Below are 24,484 nucleotides of genomic sequence, written 5' to 3' on the forward strand. Positions count from 1 at the left end.
GGTTTTGGGGATTCTGTGATCATGGCCATGAGGGCTCCTGGGAATTAACTGGGTGGCAGTCCCCTGACCATGGACACAGGGGCTCCTGGGAATTGCCCCCCCCAACCATGGATTTAGGGTCCCAGAACACTGGGCACCCCTCCAATGTTTGGAATCCCCCCCCCTTGATGCTTTGGAGGGCAGAAAGCCTAGAAACTGGGTGGGGCCCCCAAGTGGGGAAATCATGGGGACCCCTGAGAATGAGTTGGGGGGGTCCTTGAAGGGCACTGAGAGGGTGAGGGAGCAGCAGGAGGGGGATCCTGGGGGGTAAGGAAGGTGGTGGGGGAAGCGGGGCCAGCAGGGGAGGAGGTCCCTGAGGGGAGCAGGGATTTCGGGGGATGGACTCTCTGGTGTCAGATGGAGATGGGGGACCTGGGGCCAGGGCAGTAGGGTAGAATGGGGATATTAGGGGGATGGGGGTCCCTGGGGGGCAGGGAGGTGGCGGCACAATGGGGTGGTTAGGGGGATGGGGGTAGGGAGGTGGGGGAGAGGAGCTCATGGGGGGTAGGGAGGTGGGGGAGGGGTGCCTGGTGGCGGGCAGGGAGTTGGGGGGGGTCAATGGGGGAGAGGGTCGGTGGCCGTGCTGGGAGGCAGCGCGGGGAGGGGGAAAGCGAAGCACGGCTGGGGGCGGGGCGAGGCGTTGCGCGGCGCAGAACAGGCGCGCTGCGGACAGCGGATCAGGCGCGCTGCGGGCAGCCGGCCGGGGTCCTTCCTTCGGGTCGGCGCGGTCCGGCGCCGGGGCCTTTCCCAGGCGCGGTCGCGGCTGGCCCCGGCGCGGGCGGGCGGAGGATGCTGAGCCTGGGAGCGGGACGGGGCTGCGGCCTCCTGCTGCGGGGGCTCGGGGAGCAGCTGCGGGGGCAGAGCCGGGGGCTGGGCCTCTCGCTCAGCCGGGTAAGGAGCGGGGCCGGGCCGGGCCGGTCTCTCGGCGGGCGGGTGTGGGCGGTCGAGCCCCCGGCAGATCTGTGGCAGGGGCCGTCATGCTCCCGGCTGGTGATATTCGGGCTGGGGGGCTGGGCTCGCTCAAGGGGGGTGTTGGGGTGAGGGGGGGTCATGCCCCGGGCTGATCTCTCTCTCTCTCTCTCTCTCTGCAGGGCACGGTGGTGGTGGAGCGCTGGTGGAAGGTCCCGCTGAGCAAAGAAGGGCGCCCGCCTCGCCTGCACCCCAGGAGGCACCGCATCTTCAGGCTGGTGGAAGACACCAAGCACCTCCCCAAGGAGGAGCTGGAGCTGATCCTCACTCAGTCCGTGGCGAGTAGGTTCCCATCACAGCCCCTGCCCCCGGCTGGCATCGTGGGGGGGGGAGGGCATTCGCTTTCCATAACAAAGTGCCAGGCCGGGGCTGGGTATCTGTCATAGGAGTCCATGTGTCTTTGCTGATTTTCACCAGTCTGTTATGAGAGCAGTGTTGGCTAATGGTTAGAGCACAGACGTGAACCAGGACCTCTGGGTTCTGGTCCCAGCTCTGCCTCTGTGTCCCTTGTAATAAAATGGGGGAGATCACTGCACTCCAAAACAGGAGTGATCATTGGGTGTGGGGTTTCATCTGTTAAAATACAGAGTGGTTTGGGAGTTTAGGAATAAAGGAGTTATTGAACTAATTATTACTATAGTGGTTGCAAAGCCTGGCCTCAGATCTCAGGGCCAGATCCAGGAATCCTGACCTCCAGTCCTCTGCTTTAACCACTGCAGAAGAGCAACCACTCAGCTTAGTGTCCTTGGGTTTTTATAAATGCTGTTAGTTATTTTTAGATATTTGTGTTCAGGAGCTTTTCCTTTGCCATAATAACCTAAATCCAATTATGTGTGTGTACACACATACATGCTCATAGGTTCTGAATATGAAGCGTGATGTAGTGAAGCAGCTGATAGTCCATGCAGCGCACAATCATCTCTCATGCCTCTGCCAAAACATTTCTACTTTTTAGGCCTTGTTTTTCAAACTCTCTTTGAAATGACTTTTTCTTTTCCTATGTTCAAAATGCTCTGGGATCCTCCTCAGGAGGAATGTGTTGTGTAACTATAAATAACCTGTGTGCTTGGTTTGCCAGTGATGTCATATTGTGCCCTGTGTCTCTTATTCACAGACTTGGGAAGCCGGGGTGATATTGTCTCTGTGAGGAAATCTCTGGGCCGTAACAAGCTCCTCCCCGAGGGGCTCGCAGTTTATGCCTCGACAGAGAACAAAAAATTGTTTGAGGAGGAAATGAAGGTGAGTTGGGGGCAGGAATTGCCTTTCCATCCCATGTCGCACGCTCTACTGTCCTAATACACACACTGGGCAGAATTCTGCCATGACCAATTTGAGATTCTCACTGAATTCAGCAGGAGCAGCATGCAGTCCTCCAAAGGGAAGGATTTGGCTAACATAGTTAACCTGTGATTTCACTGGGGGAAATATACCAGGCCCTGAAAGTTTAGTGTCTTCAGCAAAACTTCTAGGTACTGCCACCTCAGTATGAAACTGCGGCTCACTTGGGGCCTTGATTTTTTTTATCCTATGTAAGATTTGTAATCAGGAGACTGTAAACCAAGAGAGTAATTTTGTTTTGTTTTTAAGTAAACCAAGAGAGTAATTTTGTTTTGTTTTTAAGTGGGTTGATGGATTTAACTTTTTTATAGCAAATCATAAGCACATGTTACTGGGTTTGAATTGCTGATTGTTTTGTTAGAAATAGATCGCTGAAATCCTGCTAGCAATGTTACAGATGTATTTGGGAACCATTTAAACACCCTTGAGCTAAAACCAATTGTCTCTAGTGTCCCTTATAAAATAAGTGGTGTGTAAAGTGCCTTTCAATTAATATAACCTTGCTAATGACCAGGAGACCCATGGTGAACTGCAAAGTAACAGGTAATTTAACAAATTCAATTTTTAAAAAAATTCAGCCCCCTGTTACAAAGGGCTGCTGGTCCATGTTTGGGGCTGCTAAGTGTTACTGTCATTTATATAATAATCAAGGATTTTGCATTGCCAAAAGTCCCTTTTTCACCTGCTCTGATACGTGCTGTCTCGTTTGAATGATGTAACACTGAATACACTAAAAAACGTACCATGCCAAAGCCAAAAAAGAGCCTGGCTATTAAAACTTTGTTGCAAAGCGAGGGTGAAGACTGGGGCTTTTGACAATTGCTGGATTTGCTGGCTAGTAAAATGAGAATTAATGAGTTGTGACTCACTACATCACACCAGAGTGTTCCTATCCCAAAATGCCCAGAATGAGGACATAGCTGACACTAAGGCATTTTGAATTGAGAGCTCCATAAGTAACTCCAAATCCTGGACTGTCCAGAGATGAACTGAGAGACGTTGTTAACTGTGTATTTATCTCACATTTTCCCACAATCTTACTCCTCATAGCTGCGTCTTGAAGGAAAGCTGGAGAGACTTCAAACCCACAGTGGTGAAAAGGTGAATAGAAAGATTCTTATGAAGAAGTTGTGGGGGTGGGGAGACATGAGCGTTCATGAAATAGCAGTTCCATTCCAGTGAAATGTGGGCATTGTGGAAACTGGAGAATCCTAGCCAACAAAACTGAAACTCCTGGTACGTTAATAAGAACCTGAGCCGATTAGGGATGTCCCTGGTGTGGTGTCTTTTTATATGGGGATGTTTGTTCATATAGCTTTTCCCCAACAAAAAACAAGGACAAATATGTAGACTGTGAGCTTGTAGGGACAAAGAGCTTGTCTTTATCTAAACTGCCATTCCATACCTATGGTGTTATATAAATGATTGATGATATCATCCCTTCAAAGGAAGGGTGAAGTAGCTAACTTCATTCCAGTTTTGAATTGGAGTTATAATGAACGCTCATTCAGCCAGTGGCACCCATCTCTTAACATGATGTTGGCAAGTGAGTTTACCACACTTGTCCTGCATCAGAGATACTGGAACATCTTTACCCTGGGCTAGCTTTTGAAACAAATGAACCCAGCCATTCTGTCGGTGCTGGCTTCCTGGCACTGGACAACAAGGAGCTGTTCATTCCATGAATATTTACAGCGAGGATGACAACTGGGTAAACTTCCCCCATCCCGACCTGCCAGTGTGACTTCACCCTGACCTGCAGGCATGTGTGGGGACTTCATTCTCCATGGGCCATGCAGCCTTGGGTTCTGTTACTGCAGTGGCTTTGTGATGCAGACACTTGACCTCTTGAAATTAAACAGAGATCCAGTCATTCCGCTCACTCATGCTCCCCATCTGTCACCCCCTAACCCCGTCCTTCTGTAGACTGTCGAGTTCCTGAAGAAGTGCCGTTTGGAGGTGGGGATGAAGAACAACGTGAAGTGGGAGCTGAACAATGAGATCGTTGCCCGTCATTTCCTGAGAAATGTTTGTGTCTTTGCGCTGTGACTAGGGTTCTTGTGGACGGAGGGTGGGGGAGTTGGCTAATTTAGCTCCGCCTCTGTGATGCTGAGCGTGTTGATCCAGACAGCAAAGCTGGCTCACCATGGGTTGGAATTCAGGGAGCAGCTCAAGCAGAGGCTCTTGAACTTATCAGAAAGGGCTAATCAGGATAACCCAGAAATCTAGGGGGAGGCGAAGGCCTCACGTTCTCTCTAGACAGCTATTGGCTTGGACTTGTAAATTCTAACCCCAGCCAAGCCTAGCATCTGAGGAGTCTGTCTAGTTCGTGCAAGTCTCTGCTATCTCCAAGCCTCCCAGCTCACCAGCGCTCAAGCATCTATCACAGCAGATCCTCTCTGTCCAGCCCTCCTGTTAACAGGCTTCCCCCAGCTGAGCTAGGAGTGCTTGTATCTCTGTCACCTGGCCCCACGTTCCCAGCTAGGTTGGTGATCCACTTCCAAACACCTGTTCTTAAAGGGGCCATGCCCAGAACAGGACTAGCTGGCCCCAGACACCTGCTGCCCCGTTCCACCTAGTGTAAGTGTTGAACACTGACAGGCCGCTGTGCGGTTAGAATAAAGGGGCAGCTGCTGGCATTGGGTTGGAATAAGCATCCAAAGCTTAAGTCGTGCTGATTTTTTTCAGCTTAATGTCTTCGTGACTCCGCATGTGCTGAAGTTGCCCGATGAGCCCATCACGAGATGGGGCGAATATTGGTGTGACGTGACGGTAAGTGCATGTTTCATTGGAAAGGGCGCAGCTGCTTTTGTTTGAAGGCTACTTAGCTAGAAATGGCTCCAACTTCCTAGTCCCTTGTCCTTCCTGGCACTCCTCAGTTGGTGACAGTGGGATGCAGCCACTTTCCGCCAGCTTAGGATTCTGGCCCTTTGCATTCAGTTAATTTGGAAGCATGGGGCAGGCTCATTGTCTGGGGCCCTAACCCGTATCTCTGTCCTGGGCTTTTGCGTTGCAGGTGAATGGCTTGGACACCGTCAGGGTGCCGATGTCTGTGGTGAACTTCATGAAGCCAAAGACCAAGCGCTACAAATACTGGCTGGCCAAGCAGGCAGCATTGGCTGCCTCCAAGGCGTAAAGGCCCCTCCAGCCGTCCTGCGGAGTTCTCCTTGGAAGGTTGGACTGTTGGGGGAAATCCCCCTGCTATGGAGCCCGGAGCCTCTTGCGTGGGACCCCTTCCCCTTGCCAGATGAGAAGGGCAGCCTGGCGTCAGTTGGCCTACTCCTCCGGGCAGCAGTTAGCTGGCTTCTTGTAAACTGTGGCAGTGTTTTGGGGAGATTCTCATCACAAACACGCAGGGACCCTCCATGCCTCTCAGGTGGGGATCTCTGCAGAGGGCCATCAACCCACTCAACTCTCCCCCATCCCTGCGTGCTGTATGTCGCTCCCAGCCATAGCAGGACACCTGAACCCTCACGGCGACTAATAAAAGGCTCCTGTGTCTGGAGTCCAAGCCGCTGGCCGTGTGAATCAGCTGTTTCTTGCTGCTGGCGGGGGTTTGGTCAGACAACGCTTCGGAACTAGGAGACCTGGAGGCCAAATGATCTACGGGGAGCAGTGGGAAGAGGATGAGAGAAGCAACCGCCAGTGACTCACCTGATCATTAGAAAAGCACTGAATGGCATGTTCCCAACTATCTAGCCCGATGCCCAGTAGTGCTGCTGCTGATCCCAGCCCCGCCTGAGGGGGGCAGAGGAAATGGAGGGTAGACAGTCCCCTACTGGGCTAGAGACCAGAGCTCCCTTTAGCCACCCTCCTGCCACAGGCATCCTAACAGGAGCGGGGGAGCGATGTGCCCACACACGGCATCCTTCCTCTGCCTCCTGCAGCTTCTTCATGGGTAAAATGGGGCTAATACCTCAGAGCCAAAGAACCAGTGTGCTGCTTGTCCTTGGCTGCTCTCGAGGCAGCGGAGCAGGGTGTAAATGCAGCTGCTACAGGGAGGGAAGCAGAATCACTAGGGGCTCAGTCCTGCCAACCTTTCCTTGGGGCGCGGGCCCATAGGCGTAACCAGAGTCAGGCCCTCTGTTCCCAAGCACCTTTCCGTTAGGAGAATAAGGAGTCAAAACTAATGCAAAACTAGCCACGGATGGCAAAACTGAAGCCAAAGTGATTATGGAAACGCAAGAGGGGGACTGGTGTGTGTTTGTATCTAAATGCTGCCTGTGTGTGAGTTGTGTTTCTGTATGTAGGTTTCTAAGTGTGTGTTGTGTCTGTGTGGGCGAATCAGTTGGCCAAATGTCTCTCTCTCACTCTGTTGTGTACGTGTGTGTTAGAGAGTGATTTGTCAGCGTGTGTCTGTGTGTGTGTCAGATCCCAGCCACAGCTTCAGGAGAGCGTTGTCCCTGAGAATACAGACACATCCCTGCTGCGTAGTCCATGGTATGTTATCTCAGCCAACGGGACCACCTGGTGTGGCCATCTAATGTTCCCTTCGCTGGCCTCTGAGATGAGTTTTGGTGGGTCTCAGCCTAGTTCCTCTAGCAAACAAGTGTCCCCCTCAGCACCCCACAATCTGCTTCTTGGCAACCTCAGCAGGGAGGCCAAGGGCTGCGTGGCCCCAGAGCCTGGACTGCCTGCTCCCCTGGATGTTAGCAAGTGAAGCTAACGGGGATTGGTGGAGGCTGGGCCTGCCCCGTGGCTAGTCAGGGATGCAGCCGTCTGGGCACCGTTCAGGGGCACTGAACTTGCTTGTTTGCTTTTAAGCCTCTCGGCAGGGCTGGTGCCGGCTGCATCCCCCCGACTGGGTGAGGCCGCTCTGGCTCTGCAGACACGGCTCTGTCTGTGCCACGGGGAGGCAGCCAGGCACTGGCAGAGCTGTTCGTTGCCCAGTCCTGCTCCCAGACTCCCATTGGCTGCAGTGGGCACAAGCTCAGCTCCCTCCCTGAATGAGAGAGGCCCGTCCGTGGGAGCCGAGTGCTCTCTGCCCTCTGAGCAGTACCGGGGCTCTGCAAAAGTGTCCGGAGACGAGAAAGTCTGTTAGGTCCTTCTTGTCCTTTGCCTGCCAGGCAGCGTGGTCACCCCTAGCCCATTCGAGCCAGGGCTATTGCTCCATCCAGTCTATTTTTAAAGCCCTCAGGCAATGGTGCCATCATCCCATCCCGTGGCACTGCTTAAGAAGATCTCCTGGTTCAGAAGTTTTCCCTGATATCCAGCTTAAACCTATCCTGGTGTTCTTTGTTCTATAGTAAACCCAGCTGAGATCAGGGCTCTGTTGTGCTGGGCCCTGCGCAGACCCTGAGGGAGAGGCAGTCCCTGCCCCAAAGAGCTCACAGTCTAAACAGACGGGGTCGGAGGGGAAACTGAGGCACTGGGTGCAGACCTGCCTTAGCCAAGATCATATGGTCAGTCAGCGGCAGGAATGGAGCCCAGGTTTCATGAGTCCCAGTCCACTGCTCTCGCCACTCAGCGAATCTTCTTAATTCATTTTCTTTCCATAAGCCTCCTTTAAAGACTCCATGATGTTGCTTTTGTGGCCGGCTGGCATTTCTACCTTAGGCTCAGGCCGTGTGCCTGTGCAGAGCCCCGCTGAGGCCATTGGGACCCTATCCAGGCCTGGGTGGAGCAGCTTGCAGGATTGGGGCCGTGCTGAGCGGAGGGAATGCTGTGAAAAGGTGAGTCAGTGCAAAAAGGCAGTCATGCTGGGAGGGCAAGCACTGGGAAAGGCCACAGATTTGGCGACGGTTTCTTAATTTTATCCCGTTCCTCCCAGTTCCATCCTCTTTCACTGCTCTCCGTGCCTGGTGCTTAGACTCTCAAATATCCAGAGTCTCCTCCCACTCCCCATCGCTGCTCTTCCAAGCCAAACAGAGTCAACTCCCCCCCCCCCTTGGAAACTGTCCCTCCAGCCCTCTGCTCGCTCGTAGGACGGCTCCCTGCCTTTGTCACTGATCACCAGAGTGAGTGTCTTCCAGAGCAGGGCACAGGCCTTGGGGTTAGGCATGATTCCAAGCTGGTGTATATCATCCTGGGGCCGGCCCGGCGCAGAGCAGCCAACCCCTGCTCAGCCAAGGCCGTTTATCAGCTCCCTGGTGCGTCTGAGGGAAATAAAAGTGGAAAACAGCTTGAAACTGAAAATCCAAAGGGGCTGCTCTGTCACGGCACAGCTGCGGCAGGGCATAAACTGGAGTCCCTGGACCTGCGTTTACCGTATCTTTAACAAATGTCCCACCAGGGGGTGCGACTGAACCCTCGCTGCTGAGCATCCCGAAGCAAGCGGGCTTTTCTTTTATCCGGCCATGCAGCTGCCCCTGTGCGTTCTGTCGGCAAAGGGAGCTGCTTTTAATGGGCAGGAGATGTCAGGGTTTGATCAATGTAATAGCATACAGCCTAGCCACACAGTTTGCTTTGATTTCCCCCCCCCTCCGGCCTTCTTTCAAATCCTCCAAGTGGCAGTTTGCTGAATTTCACAAGGAGCTGATGAGCGAGCCATCGATAATTAGTAAATGGTCATTAATAACGAAATCTTGACTCTCGCATCGTGCGTTTCATCCACAGCTCTCAAAGCTGGGCTTGTAGGGTCACTGGGGTGCGGACTGGTTTTGTGTTCTATGTCTGTAGGGCCTGGTCTGTCACAGGGGATCCTGGGTGCTACTGTACCACACCTAATAAATAACATACAGCGCCTAGCACCATGGATCCTGGTCCATGGCTGGGGTTCCTAAGCCCTAGCGTAATACGTCTAATAAATAATGTACAGCTCCTAGCACCATGGGATCTTTCCTGACCCAGGGCTCCTACATGCTACCGTAATACATCTAATGAACAGCATCTAGGACAATGAGGTCCTGGTCCATAGCTGGGGCTCCTAAGTCCTACCATAATACCATAATAGTAAAGAGCTTTACAAAGGAGAGTCTCTTACTGAGACCCCTCTTACTCATGATTGTTATTTATTGGTATTTTTATTGGGGTAGTGGGTAGAGGATCCAGTCAAGTTCAGGGCCCTGATGTGCTGGGTGTCCCCCAGACACAGAGTGAGAGACGATCCCAGCCCTGATCTCAGTGTTTTTAAACTGGAGAAGTGAAAAAAAAAAAAAATCACAAATCGCACAGCCACGTGACTCAGGGGCTGGGGTTTAAACCCCCTCCCCCTATCAAACATCGCAGGAGCAGTGATAATACCAGCATTACTGGAGGGACGGTTGGAGCGTTTGAACATATGGAGGCACGTTTTTCGCAATGGAGTCGCGCTGACAGTGTTTTGCCACCCAAGTAATCCCCCCACGGCCCGGGCTGTTTGGATCTGGAGGTCGGCTCAGCCAACTACAGAAGTAAGGGCCAGCCCCACAGCTCACCCCGGCTCAAGCTGCTCCCAAGGGGACGGGGAAGCGCTGGGCTGGGGGTCAGGCCTGTCTCTGACAGTTTCTCAGCTCCTGGCTTTGGGGAAATCCAATGGAAGTTTTGCAGCTGGACGTCACCTCAACCCACGTTTGGCCTGGTGCCAGGATTTCATAGACGGGGAGGCTGAGTAACATGAACAAACTTCCTCCCTGCTCTGATAAATGGGCTATGGCAGGATTCCACAGGCAGCCAGGGCCGGTCCAAAGCTCAGTGAAGTCAATGGAGATGCCCTGATGGGTTTGGAACAGGCCTCGAGCTAGTGGCCAGGGGCTGCTGTGGGCATCTAACCTGGTTGCGAAGAGATGGTGGGGGCCTGGTTTTCCTTTTACTCTAGGCAGAAAAGGGGTGGAGGATGAAAGGCAGCTATGAGAGTGACTGACGGAGAGACAAAGACAATTGTGGAAAACTAGCTGGTTACCTGATTCCCGTCACTATGAGCACTGCAACTAGGAAAAAAAAATCTGCCCTAATAAACAGCAATCCGTCTGACATGAAATTTGCCTCCTGCCTATGTACCTGTTCTTTGCCAAGCAGAGAAGCCAGAGTGTGGAAAAGAAATCTTCCGTCGATTAAACCAGAGTTGACCAGCAGGTCTGTTTTAATGAAGCCTTCAGAACATACAGCTGTAATGCATGGAACATCCCCAGAGACACACACTGGTGCAATCTCTCTCTCTGCCTCCAGGTGACACTATAAAACTGAGAATTATTAGCCATATTGCAAAGCCTTCAAAATAAATATAAACACCTTCCAGAGAACCTGGAGGATAAACCTCAGAATCACCCCCCCCAAAAAATTCTAAATTTCTATCCTGCTTCAGCAAGGAAAGAGTGGGATGCATCTCTCTTAATTCATCTGGTTTGCTTTTTCTGCTAGTTTTTTCTGTATCTTCAGTGGAAGCTCCGGATCAGTAAAGTGTTCTGAAATGACAGCGAAAGCTGAAAAGAAACGATCCTCCCCTTTGACTGCAAGAAGAAAATTGGTCTAAGGCCTCTTTCATTCCATGGGGTGCCTAGATGCTATCGTGATAGATAGGCACGCTGGGCAGCTGGACAGATGGTAGACAGCTGGGGATGGATGGCAATAGATAAGACACATCTCCATCTTAGTCCACACCTGTCCATGCTAGGTCAAGGGGTATATATGGTAAATTTGCTCCCCAAAAAATAAACAGAGAGTTTCAAGTTCCAGAGGGGAGTTCCAAGGAGCCTGAGGGGAGCCAAACAGCAACATGATCATATTTGACTACACATACCACCTACCATGAGCAGTGTCGCACTTTGACAATTCACATAGGCAGAGCTTATTTTATGGGTGGAGCTTGGAATAGTCCCACCCTCATTACCTCCCCTTCCAATTCAACTCCGGCTTCAGTGGGGTTGCTCTGGATTGACGCTGGGGTAACCTAGACAGAAGCGGGCTCACTTTCTCTAAACAGTCACCTCAATACTGCTGAAGACGATAATAATACTACCATGTCTTGCTGTTCCTGTCCAACAGGATTAAAATAACTGTCTTACCTGCTGCAAACTCAGGGATATTCTCTGGTCTTCTCAGCATAACTTCTCTGGGGAAAAAGGGGGGAAGGGGGGAAATAGACTTTAAACTGAGTTTTACTGATTGCTTTTGTGGTGGCTTATTATGTTAGCCCTGTCTGAAGATGCAGGAGACGAATTGGTAAATTACACTTTTATATTGGAAATCAATAAGCCAATTAGTTACTGAGGAGAAACATTTAATTTACGTTTGTCTTCAACTTTGGGATTTTTATATTTATAAAACCCCACCTCAATTTAGCCTGGCACCAAGCTAAAGAATATTTATCACAATTAAACTTTCCTCGCTGAATTACACAGCCCTGCATTGGGAATCAATAAGATAATTAGTAACACATTGGGGAGAAACATACATTTCACCTGGAATAAAACCACAAAACGTTCATCGTGATTAAACATTATCCCGGGATAATGTCCTAAGCATTCTGTAATCTGAAATCCTATTGAAAGCAATTAGATACTGGTGTGATGGACTAGAATCTGCATTTGCCTACGCTCCTGCCATTCGACTGGGTACCTCTGCAGGGAGATTTGAAAGGCCCCGTTCTGGTCTCACACTGGAGTAATTCTGCCAACTTTGATGGAGTTACTCCTGATTTACAGTGGGCTACGTGAGGAGACAACCAGGCACCCAGTCTCCATAATACATCAGGATAAATCAACATCGGTTCATTGAGGTCAGTGGAGCTATGCCAGTTTAAAGCTATGCCGGCTGAGGATCTGCCCCAGGATTTGAATGGGAAAGAAAGGAGCCTCTCCCCTTCCCACTAAGAACACCCATCTCCATGCCATTTGGTTCTTGGGGTGTCCGCACTACCTTACGTTACTTGGGATTTCCCTGCTAAGACCAGAGACCTACAAGGATCTTTAATCATACACGCACGAAGTAGCAAGAGGAAATTATTCAGGACCCCAGGGGTATAACTGGGAAACAGGATGAAATTAGGAGTGGGCGGGGAGCACAAAAATCCTTCCAGTGAAGCATATTAAGCTAAGGAATAGTCTGCTGAGGCCGGGGTAGTAGAAGCCCCGTTACTTGGGATATTTGAAATTAAACTGGAGAAGAGATGTCCTGATGACAAAATGTCCTCGAGGGAATAATCCAGCATCAGCAGGGAATAGATGGGCCCTAACAAGATTTTTCCATCTCTAATGGCTGGGTGGAAGCTTTCAGACCTAGTTTTCAGGAGAGCGGCGCGCTTCCATCTGCTGCTGAAATCAACGTGAGCCGCAAGTGCTCAGCCCCTTTGCAAGCTATGCCGCTGAGGACCCTCCTTCCCTTTAGTCTAGATGAGACCAGGGAGTCCTTTCCTAGCCTACGCTCACCTCCCTACCAAGAGGTAGCCGATATTGGGCTCCTGCAGCGTTGCTTTCCCATAGAAGGAGAAATCAGTGATGCAGAGTACGGGGATAGTCAGTGTAATTTGTTTTATTTACACTTTAAACACTAGTCCTTGAACAGAGGGGGTCACCAACAGCATGCACCAGTGCCTCCTGTCAGGAAATTTCAGCCCCGATACCAAGGCCTGGTTCATAGGGAGGAACTCTGCCCCAGGTATCGATTCTAGTTAAGGGGATAAAGGCAGAAAGCAAATGCCCCAGCTGCTTGCAAGAGCTCCCCCGAAGAATTGGACATCACAAAACTAAGAACAGCTCAGCATTTCTTCAGAGACTGAACACTGCTGGCCGGCTCAGAAAGCGAACTTGTAAGACTCGGTTTAGTGGCACCATCTGGTGCCCCCCCAGCCTAACAATGTTATTCTTGACCCTCCTTTTCCTTCTCCCTCCCAGTGACATTTCCTCCTACAAACTGTCCTCCAGATATACACACTGAGGCCTAACTTCTGGTTGACCAGCTTCCTCCTCTCCCCGACTGCACTCTGCACCTCTTGCATGCCAGTAGAACCCCTGGAAGTCCTTCCAGGATGGGAGAAGGAGACCTGAACCAGCTCTTGCCAATTCCTGCCGGGCATGGATGAGTTTCAAGCTGTTAACAGTTCCTACATGTGGTTCTGCTTCTCCCTGATAAATTCCTGTTGGGCCAGCTGCATGGAATGGCTGCTTCTGCAATAATCCGAATAGATGTCTGGGGGTTACAGTGAACTTGCTAACTGCCAGCTGTTCCCCGTTGGGGAGAGGGGGGAGATATTCACTGGATCATCTCATCTCTGGCTAATTATTCACAGCAGGGTCTGGCAGGCAGGGAGCTGGTTCTTTAAAAGGAGCTCAGGCCCAGCTCGCACCTGTGCTTCACTCTGTCCCTGACCATGGGAACTGTAGTCCAGGGAGCATGTGACTGAAAGTGCACAAGGCCTGCTGGGAAGGTAGAAACAGCATATAAAAAGCCATTCCTGCTGCTATTATGGAGAGAGATCAGAAGAAAGCCACAGTTGGGGAGGGAGCTCTCCAGGGTTGGGTCTCAGCTGATTGGCTGCTGAGACAGCAGGGCAATCCTGAGTTGAGGGCAGGCTGATTGAGCGGGTTTGGGGCTCAGTCCTGCAGTATAGGGGAGCATAGGCCCCTTGGTGGTGCAGAAGGCCATGTGCTGGGGGAAGTGGGGGCACTGAACTCAGGGATGACAGAGGGTGACTAGATAGACAGTGTTCCTCCTCTGACAGAGAGGGAGCTACTCAACTCATAGGGGAAAAGATTCATCTGGGACTGCAAAATTCTCTGTGACCAAAGAGGAAGCCCTGAGCCCAGGAGGAGAGAAGGAACAGAGAGCCTGTGAGCAAGGGGAAAGAGTTGCTTTCTGTTTGCTCTGGACTGGAGAAGAGCATATCCTGGGGAGGGGAAATCGAGGCAATAGCTGCATGTCTGATGTTGAAGGTAAATTTTCAAGACTCCACTTAGTACCAAGTGTCTGTGTGGGGAAGATGAAATTACCTGAGAAATCCTGATAGCAGCAGCTCAACTTCTTTGTGAGACCTCAGGTACTTCTCATTGGCAATGCGAGTGTTAATCTAGAAGCAGAAACACAACCACTAAGGCACATGTAAGAGATCCGGCTCTGAACTGGCAATAACCCCATTTCATTAGTCCCGTCGTGCTTTGCTGAAGCAGCAGTACTACATCGCATCTATGTAGCCTTTGGGTCTCCAAAGTGCTGTGCAAATGCTAGGTAATCTTCACAATTCTCCCTTAAGGGATGATCATGGACATTGTTGTTGTTTATGCCCACTGCATTGATGGAGAAACTGAGGCACAGAAAGGTCACCTCTTCCACTGGGCACCAGTGGTAGAGCCAGGAATCCTGCCACCCAGAGTCAGATCCCAGACTGTACTCCTTGCTCTGCAGTGGAAGTAGACTAGTGTAACTGAATGAAAAATGGGGCTATCGGTTACAGTAGAGTAAATCAAAAGTAACTTAGTTCAGACTTGCAGTGTGTTCTTGCTGACCGTACATTCTTTCTAGGTCCAGCTCTAACCACTAGATCTGGGCTTGATTATACACTCTATATTACACCAGTGTAACTCTATTAACTTCAACAGAGTTTCTCCTAAGATGGGTCAATGTAATTCCAAGAACCAGGCCTACTGCTTCTCCCCACCCCCCTGCAATTCCCAGAAAACAAACGTGTGCTTCAGTTGGGCTTACAGAGGGTGTATAAGGAAAGCATTTTACAATGGAGTCTAAGGAGGTCCTGTTTCATAAATAATCCTGGTGAGAAATCTCTCATTCCTGCAAGGACTAAACAAATTGACAGGATTCTCACTTGAGTCCCTTGGGCAATCTCTATCAGATTGAAAAAGGATCATTGGTTTTTTGTGTGGAGGGGTTTTACATGAAAATGTTTTCTCTGGTGGTCTAAGATAACCCTATACCTATAAACCACCACAGCTTTTCAGAGCAGTTGCTGTGTTTCATAACAATTATTTTCTGGTTAATATCTGCCTCTTATTTTCTAGCTTAGATGGTACTGTACATATTAGAAACAGTCCCTGTCCTGAAGAGCCTGCAGTCTAAACAGACCGATTCAGAAGGGGACAGAAAGGCTGAGAAAGATAGGGTCTAGCAGCTAAGTAGCAGAGTTGGGAATAAAATTCTGCTTTCCTGATTTTGCAGTCTACGCTCTAATAAATGTATTAGATTTTCTTCACTGACATCCTTCTAGATCTAAGGTTTAATCTAAATCGAGCCCTGGGGAAGCTGAGTGAGTAATTATCACCTTGATGAGAATATTCTTCCTAAATTGGAGGAATGATTGAAACACACTAAAGACTGATCAAATGTCTTTTGAAATCCTAAATGCATTGACTCTGCAGATGGCAAAGCACAGCAGCGGCAGTTTATGTGCAAAGGAGCAATGTGCACTGGTTGGGTAGGGTTAAAAGCACATCAGCTGGGTTTATGGTTGTTTATTAGTAAATTGGATTGCCAGCCCTCCAGCACATAGCTTGAAATCCGGGATCTCTGATCCATCCTTGAGACCACTCCAGCTCAACGTAACTAGAGCTGTGCGGATAATGGGCTTTTTGCTTGCCGGCAATTCCAAAAAACTGGAAAACATTTATTGTGGGTCAAACTGAAAATGAGGGTTTTTTTTCCAAACTTTTGGCAAATCAAAGAAAAAAAGATATTTTGAGTCCAATGAAACGTTTCATTCACATCTAAGTGAAAAACTTTGATTTGATTTTTGGGTTTTTAAACAGTTTTGATTGTTTATTAATAGAATTAAAGGAAACTTTGAAACAAAAAGTCATTTTAAACTTAAAAAAATCAAACTATTTTGATTATTTTTGGACATTTTTAAGGATTTGGGGTTTTGTTTTTTTTACTAAAACAATTCAGCAAAACACATTCATAACGCATTTCAGTGATGCTGAGTCTGCATTTCTGACCAAAAAAAGTTTCTTAGGAAACAGATGCTGGGACTGGACAACAGGGATGGTCACTTGATATTTGCCTTGTTCGATTCATTCCCTTTGAAGCATCTCACATTGGCTGTGGTTGGAGGACAGGATACTGGGCTAGAGGGACCACTGGTCTGACTCTGCGTGGCTGTTCTTATTTAGAGCAGGGTGAAAACTAACACTCTCCGGTGACAATTCAGGGAGTGAACCAGGACTCAGACTCTGTGTCCCCCTCTCTATGCCTCTCTCATGCCACCGCTGTCTTGCAAATAGCCTGAATCAGATCAAGAAACAGCCCATAAAACAGCTTAAACAAAATGATCAGGTAAGAAATCCAATCCTCCCCCTGGGGCCATCAGAACTCCCCCTCGGTGGGGAGAGGGACAGAGGGTTGTAGAACTAACCCTTCACATTCACTGTTAAGGGGTCCCGGAGCCGTCTCAGCCTGCACCCTAATTTTTGAGGGGGGGAAGGAAGAGGAGGAGGAATGAATGCCTCCTGTCCTGGACTGAAAAGTTTTTTGGGAGCAGCCCCTCCTTTTGGGGGAGAGGTGGGACAGAGGGGAACCTTTCTCTACCCCCTCCCGTTTTAGGGTGGGATTTCCCCAGTTCCCTATTATGTGGGGGGACGTGTTTCTCTTGGACCCAGCCCCCCACTTTAAGGGGTGCCCCAGCTGCGATCTGCCTATTTTGCATGGGGGAGGGAGGATTCCCCCTCCAAGTCTGGAGCCCCCCCCACACACCCCCACACACACCTTGAACTCCATGAGCTGCGCCTGCTGCTCTGGGCTCAGTGCCCCCAGATCCAGCCCCTCCAAGCCGGAGGCCACATCAGCCATTTTGTTTGCTCGGGCAAGCTGCTGGGGTTGCTATGGGGACAGCTCCAGGCTCCAGCAGGCCCGGCATTGTTCTGAATCCCTGTCCTCCCCCTAGCTCTGGGGTGGAGCTGCAGGCTGGGGGGGGCCTCCCGTTCCCCAGCAGCAGGGAAGTTCGCTCTGGCCTCACCCCAGAACTGGGGACGTATCCCTCTCCCCAAAATCATGCCCAGATGGTGGGCAGATCCCCTCAACCCAGCATGCGGGATGCCACCTGTCCCAATGATCACAGGTGCTTCGCCCAGGAAATTAGCCCACTTGTCTAGACGCGGTCTCTGGCTAGTTATACCCTCTGGTTCTCATGCACTAGCCCCAGGGTGCAGTGTTGGGGCGGCAGACCATTGTGGGGTTATCGCCATGGCCAACTCCCATGATATTCCAGTGTGGGTGCTGTTTTTTTTTTATTTAAAGCCCCAATTCTTGGAGTCATGTGAATCTCAAGAATCTCTACTTCTGCATAAAGAGAGAGTGCATTTTCTGCCCACAGTGTTGCAGAGAAAAAGTTAAAAAAGGTGACTGAAATGCACCCTAAAGTCTCAGAAACCAGGAAGCAAATAAACAGAACCCACAACTCATTATTTTCTTGAAAATAGCATGTTATTTAAGATAATCTCATGATTTTTTGGTAGCGGCGTTGATGATATTTTGGATTCATCCAGCCACCAATACCAATATATATTTATTGTTTTGTTAAAAATCTGGTTCCATCAGAACTTGAAAAGAAGTCATTCTAACCATGGAAATGTTTTGATTGGCTTTGAGATTGGATTACAAAACCCAAATTTGGGGCTGACTTGGACCTTTTCAGTGTGTGCAAACCCCAGCATCCAATGACTGTGAGTTTTAAAAAACAAAATTTTTATTTTTTTTTACAGGTCACATTTTCAAGCTTTTTCCAAGTGACCAGGAGGGCTAGAAATTAGTGTTTGAATTAAAATCCTACCTTTTTCAAAAGCTGTGTGTCTGTTTTCTCTAAGCACAGATGGCAGGTGGAGTGAAAACTAAGTCTAAATCAGAGATGGCTAAGCCAAGCTTATCTCCAGGTGAAGGATTTTATCTAATTTGGCTCTGCTCTATCTCATTATTTCTCGTGAAAGAAATGGGAGGAGAAAGCGTTGGTTTCCATTAGCCACCCCTGTGATATTATAAACAAGCAGACACAGGACAGAGTGTGTATTAATCTGATGTTAATTTACACATGAAGAGATAAAAAATGTTAGGGGCCAGATCTAACACATTCTCCAGTTCTCATATGATGCTCTGGTGGCGTATAGGAGCCATAAATAAACGGCGAAGAATCGGGGAAGAATTCCTTTGTGAAGGCTGGCAAAAGCACCCCTATGCTGTCCCCATTACCCAAACCCCAGTGTAGGGGATAGGGCTATAGGGATTGGGAAGGAGTCAGCATTGCCCACTCTCATGATTTAATCACAAGTCTCGTGATATTTGAAGTTAAACCTCAGCTCCCGGAGCCATGTGATTAAATGAGAATCTCAGCTTTTTCCCCACCCCGAAGTAGGTTTCTAGGCTTGGTGGCTGTAGAGAAAATTTAAAAACATGACCCCAAAGGCTCAGAGCCTTTGAAGCAAAAAGAAAGAATTGAAATATATTATGTTTCAGATCTCTTGGTTTTTCAAGGCCAGACTTATGGTTCTTGGACACGTGGGGTTGGCAGCATGGCAGATGTAGCCATGGCTGTTGTGGGGAGCCTAGGCAGCAGCCCAGCCAATAGGCAGCTCTGAAGAGGCCATTGTAAATCCAGAGCAGCCCCAAGATTGCTCCAGTTTACGTCCGTGGCTGCTTGGAGTAAGCTCAGCACCCAGGTGGTAGAAAGCCATGCTTGTCTGGTTTTTTTCCCCCTGGCCGGCATCTCCAACACAGAACAACCCTGAAGGTTTAAAGCAAACCAGGTTGGATTCCTTTAAAGCAGGGTCGGCAACCTGCGGCACATGTGCCAAAAACGGCACACATGCCGACTTTGAGCGGCACGCGGCGCCCTGGCCAGAGCCACGCTGCTCTGTGCTCACCAGAACGGGCTCCAGACTGCCCGCCATGGACACTGCCGCCAGCACTGGGAGAGAGGAGGGAGATTGGGCACGGCCCTTTGTTTAGGTTGCCAGCCCCTGCTTTAAAGAGTGGTTATAATCAGAAAAGCAGTTCTGCAAGAAAACCACACTGAGCATCCCGCCTTAATCATCATTTAATCATGGATTTTTCTCACCTAGTCTTTTGCCTTCTTATCTTGCAGAGAACCCACAGACGGTCCCTCCATAGGCTCCAGAAAACCTTGGGGGTCTTTTTGTCTCTTGCTGGCACAGGTGAAGATCCTGCAGTCAGGATGTAGAGTTGACCATTCTGATGAGCTGTAAAACCGGGAAACTTAACCTGAAGACCCATACAGTGCTATTATGTGCAAAAAGAAGGTACCATTTTTACTTAGCACTTCTAATTATAATAATATCCTTTGGAACATCTGGCGTATCCTTCAGAATCTTAAAGCACTTTGCAAACATTTAATTAACCCTCGGAATGTTAATACCCTCAGTCTACAGATGGGGAAACTGAGGCAGAGAGATCTTGTGCACCCTCATCTGTTTTTATCTGTCTGCGATCTCGTCTTACACAAAGACAAGTGGGCAAGGGCAACCTTTTCAATAGGTGTGTACAGTGCCTGGAACAACCAGGGGTGCTGGTCCCTAATTGGGGCCTTTACATGCCACCACAATGCAAAGAACAACAATTAAGTGACTTGCTCAAGATCATACAGTGACTCAGTGGTAGAGCCTGGAAGAGAGCCCAGGAGTCCTGAATCCCTGTCCCCTGCTTTAATCACTAGACTCCATTTCCTCTTTGAAAGGATGCAGTTATATAAGTGTAAAACTGCCTCTGTCTCAAACATTGTTGCAGGATTTGGGGTTTACTGCAAATTTCACATAATAAGCCAGCTATGTGTCTGCCCTTTGACAGGATGAATGCATGTGCTTTCACAGAGCCCTCTATGGAGCTGTGTAGCATCGTGAACTCCAGAACCATGGGAGCTGCTGATTATATTAAAAAAACCAAGCAACCAGCAGTCTATTTCTGCCTCTGACACTTCCCCATTCCTGCCTCCGATGTGTCTTCCTAGGGATTATGCTGCAAAGAGCTAAGGGAAAAGAGAATGTATCTGCACCCAGAACCTGCTACTTTCCTTGGCAGGGAGTTCCCATGCCATGGCAGGAAGGAAAAAGAAATAGATACCCGTCTATTGCTGGGTCTATCTCTGCTTTTGAGGAAGAAGGGGAGGAAGGGCTGATGGTTCTGACGGCGCTCTGGCCTGATGGGTTTGTGGGGTCATGGTAAAGTTCCATGTGGTAAATGGCCCCATCACTAACTGGGGCCTTGGCAGAAGTCTGAGCAGGGGTGTCCTAGAGATGGACTCCCCTTTCACATTTAAGGCTAAGGCAGTCGGGTGGGAGGGATATTTGCCCAGCCTGTGTCCTGTGGATACACATCAATAGTCCTGATTCTCAGCTCCCCCTGGGGTAAATCAGGAGTAGCTCTATTGATGCCAATGTATTATTATTAATCATGTTTATTAGGATGGTACCTAAGGGCCAACCAAGCATGGGATCCCATTGTGCTAGGTGCTGTACAGACAGAGCAGTACACAGTCCCTGCCCCTATTTACAACCTAACCAGACCGGACAGCACATGGTGGGGGCGGGGGTTGAACACGCCAGTGGAGAGACCAATGCAGTGGGAGCAAATGGCATGTTAGAGCCAGGATCTTTTTATTGGGGGTGGATTTAGTTCAGAGGGAATCAGCTCCATGGACTGAAAAGGGAAGAGAGTGGGGGCCAGGGCAGGGGAGAAGAGGGTAAGAAGGGCAGGTGTGGCGTGACGCTGGGGAGAATGTAGTTGCACCAGCGTAAAATGGGTAGCGAGCCCAGACAGCAAGGGCCCGATCCATCGTTGCACTGTGTTTCTTATGCCGTTCAAGGTGAGTGCATGACACTGGCATTGATAGGTCTGGATGCTCGCTTTGCACTGGGGTAAATGGCACCAATATCTCCTTGGCCTGCCATGGGCACGTCCACCCAGCCCCAAAGCCAGGCACTTCGCTCTGCGTCAGTCCATAAGGAGCGAAAGCAACTAATGCTAAACTGAGATTACAGCCACAGGCCACCCAGTTAGCAAACGGACCGACACGGGGCAGTTTGTGCTGACTCTGCCGTTATTTGACAGACACCAGGCTCAGAACTCTCTGCTGGGACGGGATTTTGAAATGCGTGTTGTTCAGCTCAAACAGTTTTGTTTAAAGATTTAATGTGCACGTCTGCGTATTAAAGATTCTCATAAAAGGATTTTTATATAGATAGATATATTACAATGTAACTGCATGTCAGGGCCCATAATTTGCCAATGGTGACTTTTACTGGGGGAGGAAATATTTTACTGGCTGTCAGGAAAGTTAGGGCTGGTCTCTCACCACTGGGACAAAGGGACAGATTTATATCAGGAGTTAGGAGCTTCCACAGCTCTGGCAGAGCCTACCAGAAGATCATAGGATGAACTTTGCTTTGATTTTAGTTTTATGCTGGGGGTTTGGAGACTTGCTTTGAGTTTTGAACCCAGGCCCCCACATTTAGAGTCAGACTGTATTGAGTTTGGATGAGTGTCAGGCTGACATGTGGAATCAAGGTGCAAGATTCGCATTCAGATTTCCAGTCGTGGGTCTTCTCTGCTGAGTATCTTGGCATGGTTGGAGCTGGAGTTTTGATTCAGCCCATTACAGGGCCATTGCAAAATCGAGAGTCGGATCTGGTTGGACTGCTGCCACAGAGTGGCGAGGATGGAAGGGTTTGGCTCAGATCAAAGCAGGAAAAAAGGAACTTGATTTGGTTTCTCTCCAAGTTTGCTCAGCTCTGCAAACCTGGCCCAGGTTTGGGGTCTGTAGTAAAAGACAAATGCAGGCGAGGCTTGCCTGTTCACCCAGTTCTGTTATGAAAGATCAGTACTTCTCTACATGGGGAGGCCAAACGGTCTGTCTAGTCCACGACCCCTTACGCCTACCGGGTGGAGGGGAAGGATGGTCCAGTGGTTAGAACACTGACCTAGAACTTGGGAGACCTGGGTTTCAGGTGCTGAGATACGAGAGTAATGAGGGTTAGATAGATTCATCAGCTGAGAGAGAAAGCCCTGTCCTATGACAGCCCGGTCCATGCACCGTGGAGATGAGCTCTCCCCTGGCACTAGGACCCCAGCTGGTGTCATAGTGATGAAGTCTCAGCCTGATCCAACCTCCTCCTCACACACTGTGCTAATCCAATTAGCCCCCAGGAGTCCTGACTTCCTGCTTTAACCACTCAACCACACTCCCATCAACAGGTGGAACTAGAATCTAGAAGTCTGCTTCCTACTCCCCTGCTCTAACCACTAAACAACACTCCCTTCCGGAGCTGGGACTAGACCCCAGGAGTCCGATGCCCTGCCACTGCTCTAACCGCAGAATAAAACTCCTCATTACCATATGAGGTGTAACAAGGGCGAAAATCAGTTGATCCTTAACCATTTGAGGAGCGCAGCTTGTGCCTTGCCTATAGCAGAGATTTGGGGGACACAGAGGGGAGTTGTTCTCATATCAAATGAGAAGAATCTGGTTAGAGAGTCCCTGACCCGTGAGCCGACAGCTGGGTCCCTCCATGGCTCTCACAACCCTCCTGGTCCAATCGGATCCCTCTGCTCAGCCGACCCATTTTATAAATAGCTTTCTGCGCCACATGTCTGTTCAAAATGTCAGAGTGGGGAGAATGACAAAAGGTACTTCAGGCGAAATCAGGGACATGGAAAGGTTAAGACTCGAGCATTTCGCAGGGAAAACGTGGAGTTCTCCGTGAGATCCAGCAGCCTGTCTGCAAGGGGCAGCGGGTGAACAGCTGACAGGCCTGTGTTAATAAAGTGGGGGGAGGGGGAGGATTGCACAAAGAGCACGGGAGCAGTTGTGGTGTTGTGGGTTTAGCATAAGGCTGGGAGTCAGGACTCCTGGGTTCACTGCTGGGCTCTAGGAAGGAGCATGGGCTAGTGCAGGAAGACTGGGTTCTAGCTTGGTCCTGGTATGGGGAGTGCGGACTAGAGGCAAGAGCAGTCAGCTGCGAGAGAGGACCTGGCAATTTTATTCTTGACAATGGGGAGGCGTGTGATCCAGTCGTTACAGAAGGATTTTGTGTCCTAGCTGAGAGCAGGATTCCTGCGTCCTTTTCCCGTCTCTGCCACTGCTGTGCTACGTGACTGCGGTCAAGTCACATGGGTTTGTGCCTCAGTTTCCCCCATCTGTAAAGTGGGGTTAATGATACTTTAAGATCCAGGAATGAAAGAGGCTATTTATGTGCTGTGGTATTAAGTTGAAGATCTGAGCCAGGCCATAAGTTTTATCATCCAGCTAAATTGTCCCAGACCAGCAGGCCCCCTGCCCTCTGATTGCAATGTAACAAATTCATGACTACTTAAGAGTGTCACAGCTATAGCTGTGCTGCACAGTATGGCTCAACAGCAAGGACAGAACTCAAATATTCCTACTCTCAAAGCCTCTTGACTTAATGGACAGTCTCTGTTAGCAGTAGAGGACTTATGACACATAGTTGTGTAGTTCTGATTCCATCCAGTAGAGGGCAGTGGTGCACAAACGAGAACATGCTTCTGAGAAAGTTTTTCAAACATCTTGTGCTGGCTGCATCCCAACACTGCTTCGTTAGCTCCGGTGCCTGGTCTCCGTACACCCCTGCAACCTTCAATGGATTTTTTTTTTCCTCCTTGCTCAGCAGCTGGTTTCCTTGCTTTTGCCAGAGGCAGTTGCTTTGGATCCATGGAGTGACCAGCAGTGGGCACCGATCTGCAAGACAGCCCTTCACCTCCCAAGAGACTTGCTTCCCATATGCATCACCGGGTAAATGCAATTTCCCTTTTATACCGCACCGTTGGAGTTGGTAGAGCCAACAATCCAGGATGCAAAACTAGCAAAACCTGGGCACCTTCTGATATGGCAGATGCTTCCGTTTTTTAATTGTAGAAAGATATTTTGAACTTGGTAACACAGTGTGCTTGTCTATTTCCCAACCCCCGCTTGGTGAAAGGGGAGTTCCACCCTTTTCTAATCACTCCACTCCCTGTCTGCTCTAACCACTAGTCCCCAGTCCCAAAGATGGGCTTTACCCTTTTTGTACAGCGTTCCCCTGTGCAAAGGGAAGTCGTCAACCATGGTCTTTGCCCCAGAGCTTTCGGCTCTTTGAGATACGCTGGGCCTCGGCCCTGGAGCCCTTTGAAGATAAGGACCGAGACCTTGACGTGGATTCGCTATTCCATGGGACGCCAGGATAGAGAGTGGTGCTCGCGGTAGCCTGTGGCGCTGAGGAGACCCACTGTCCTGTTTTGAACTAGCCGGAGTTCGCTGAGCACAAAAGGCTTCGTGCCCAGG

At 49.7% G+C, this 24,484-nt stretch overlaps 2 protein-coding genes and 1 long non-coding RNA gene across 4 annotated transcripts; 2 read left to right on the forward strand and 1 right to left on the reverse strand.

Annotated features, from left to right (window-relative positions):
* The first annotated feature begins 744 nt into the window (after positions 1-744).
* MRPL9 (mitochondrial ribosomal protein L9) lies at positions 745-7,233 on the forward strand. Its single transcript, XM_067569617.1, has 7 exons — positions 745-930; positions 1,131-1,290; positions 2,123-2,247; positions 3,397-3,447; positions 4,273-4,374; positions 5,035-5,118; positions 5,363-7,233. Exons 1-7 carry the CDS (start codon positions 829-831, stop codon positions 5,480-5,482), a joined length of 744 nt encoding a protein of 247 aa, XP_067425718.1. The 5' UTR covers positions 745-828; the 3' UTR covers positions 5,483-7,233.
* Positions 7,234-10,328: 3,095 nt separating this feature from the next.
* RIIAD1 (regulatory subunit of type II PKA R-subunit domain containing 1) lies at positions 10,329-17,034 on the reverse strand. The gene is made up of 4 exons (XM_067569496.1): positions 16,912-17,034; positions 14,190-14,266; positions 11,268-11,314; positions 10,329-10,667 (listed from the first exon to the last, which is right to left on the reverse strand). The coding sequence occupies exons 1-4, from the start codon at positions 16,993-16,995 to the stop codon at positions 10,594-10,596; spliced, it is 282 nt and encodes a 93-aa protein (XP_067425597.1). The 5' UTR covers positions 16,996-17,034; the 3' UTR covers positions 10,329-10,593.
* LOC137167379 (uncharacterized) lies at positions 13,702-24,073 on the forward strand. Of its 2 annotated transcripts, none has more exons than XR_010924103.1 (3): positions 13,702-14,236; positions 19,280-19,454; positions 23,857-24,073. It is a non-coding gene; the product is annotated as an uncharacterized lncRNA (long non-coding RNA). The 2 variants fall into 2 exon arrangements; XR_010924104.1 differs by having other exon boundaries at positions 13,702-14,132.
* Positions 24,074-24,484: the final 411 nt, after the last annotated feature.

Source organism: Emydura macquarii, unplaced genomic scaffold (genome assembly GCF_026122565.2).
Source record: "Emydura macquarii macquarii isolate MOO-44397 ecotype Brisbane River unplaced genomic scaffold, CSIRO-AGI_Emac_v2 contig_2924, whole genome shotgun sequence".
Lineage (NCBI taxonomy): Eukaryota > Metazoa > Chordata > Testudines > Chelidae > Emydura > Emydura macquarii.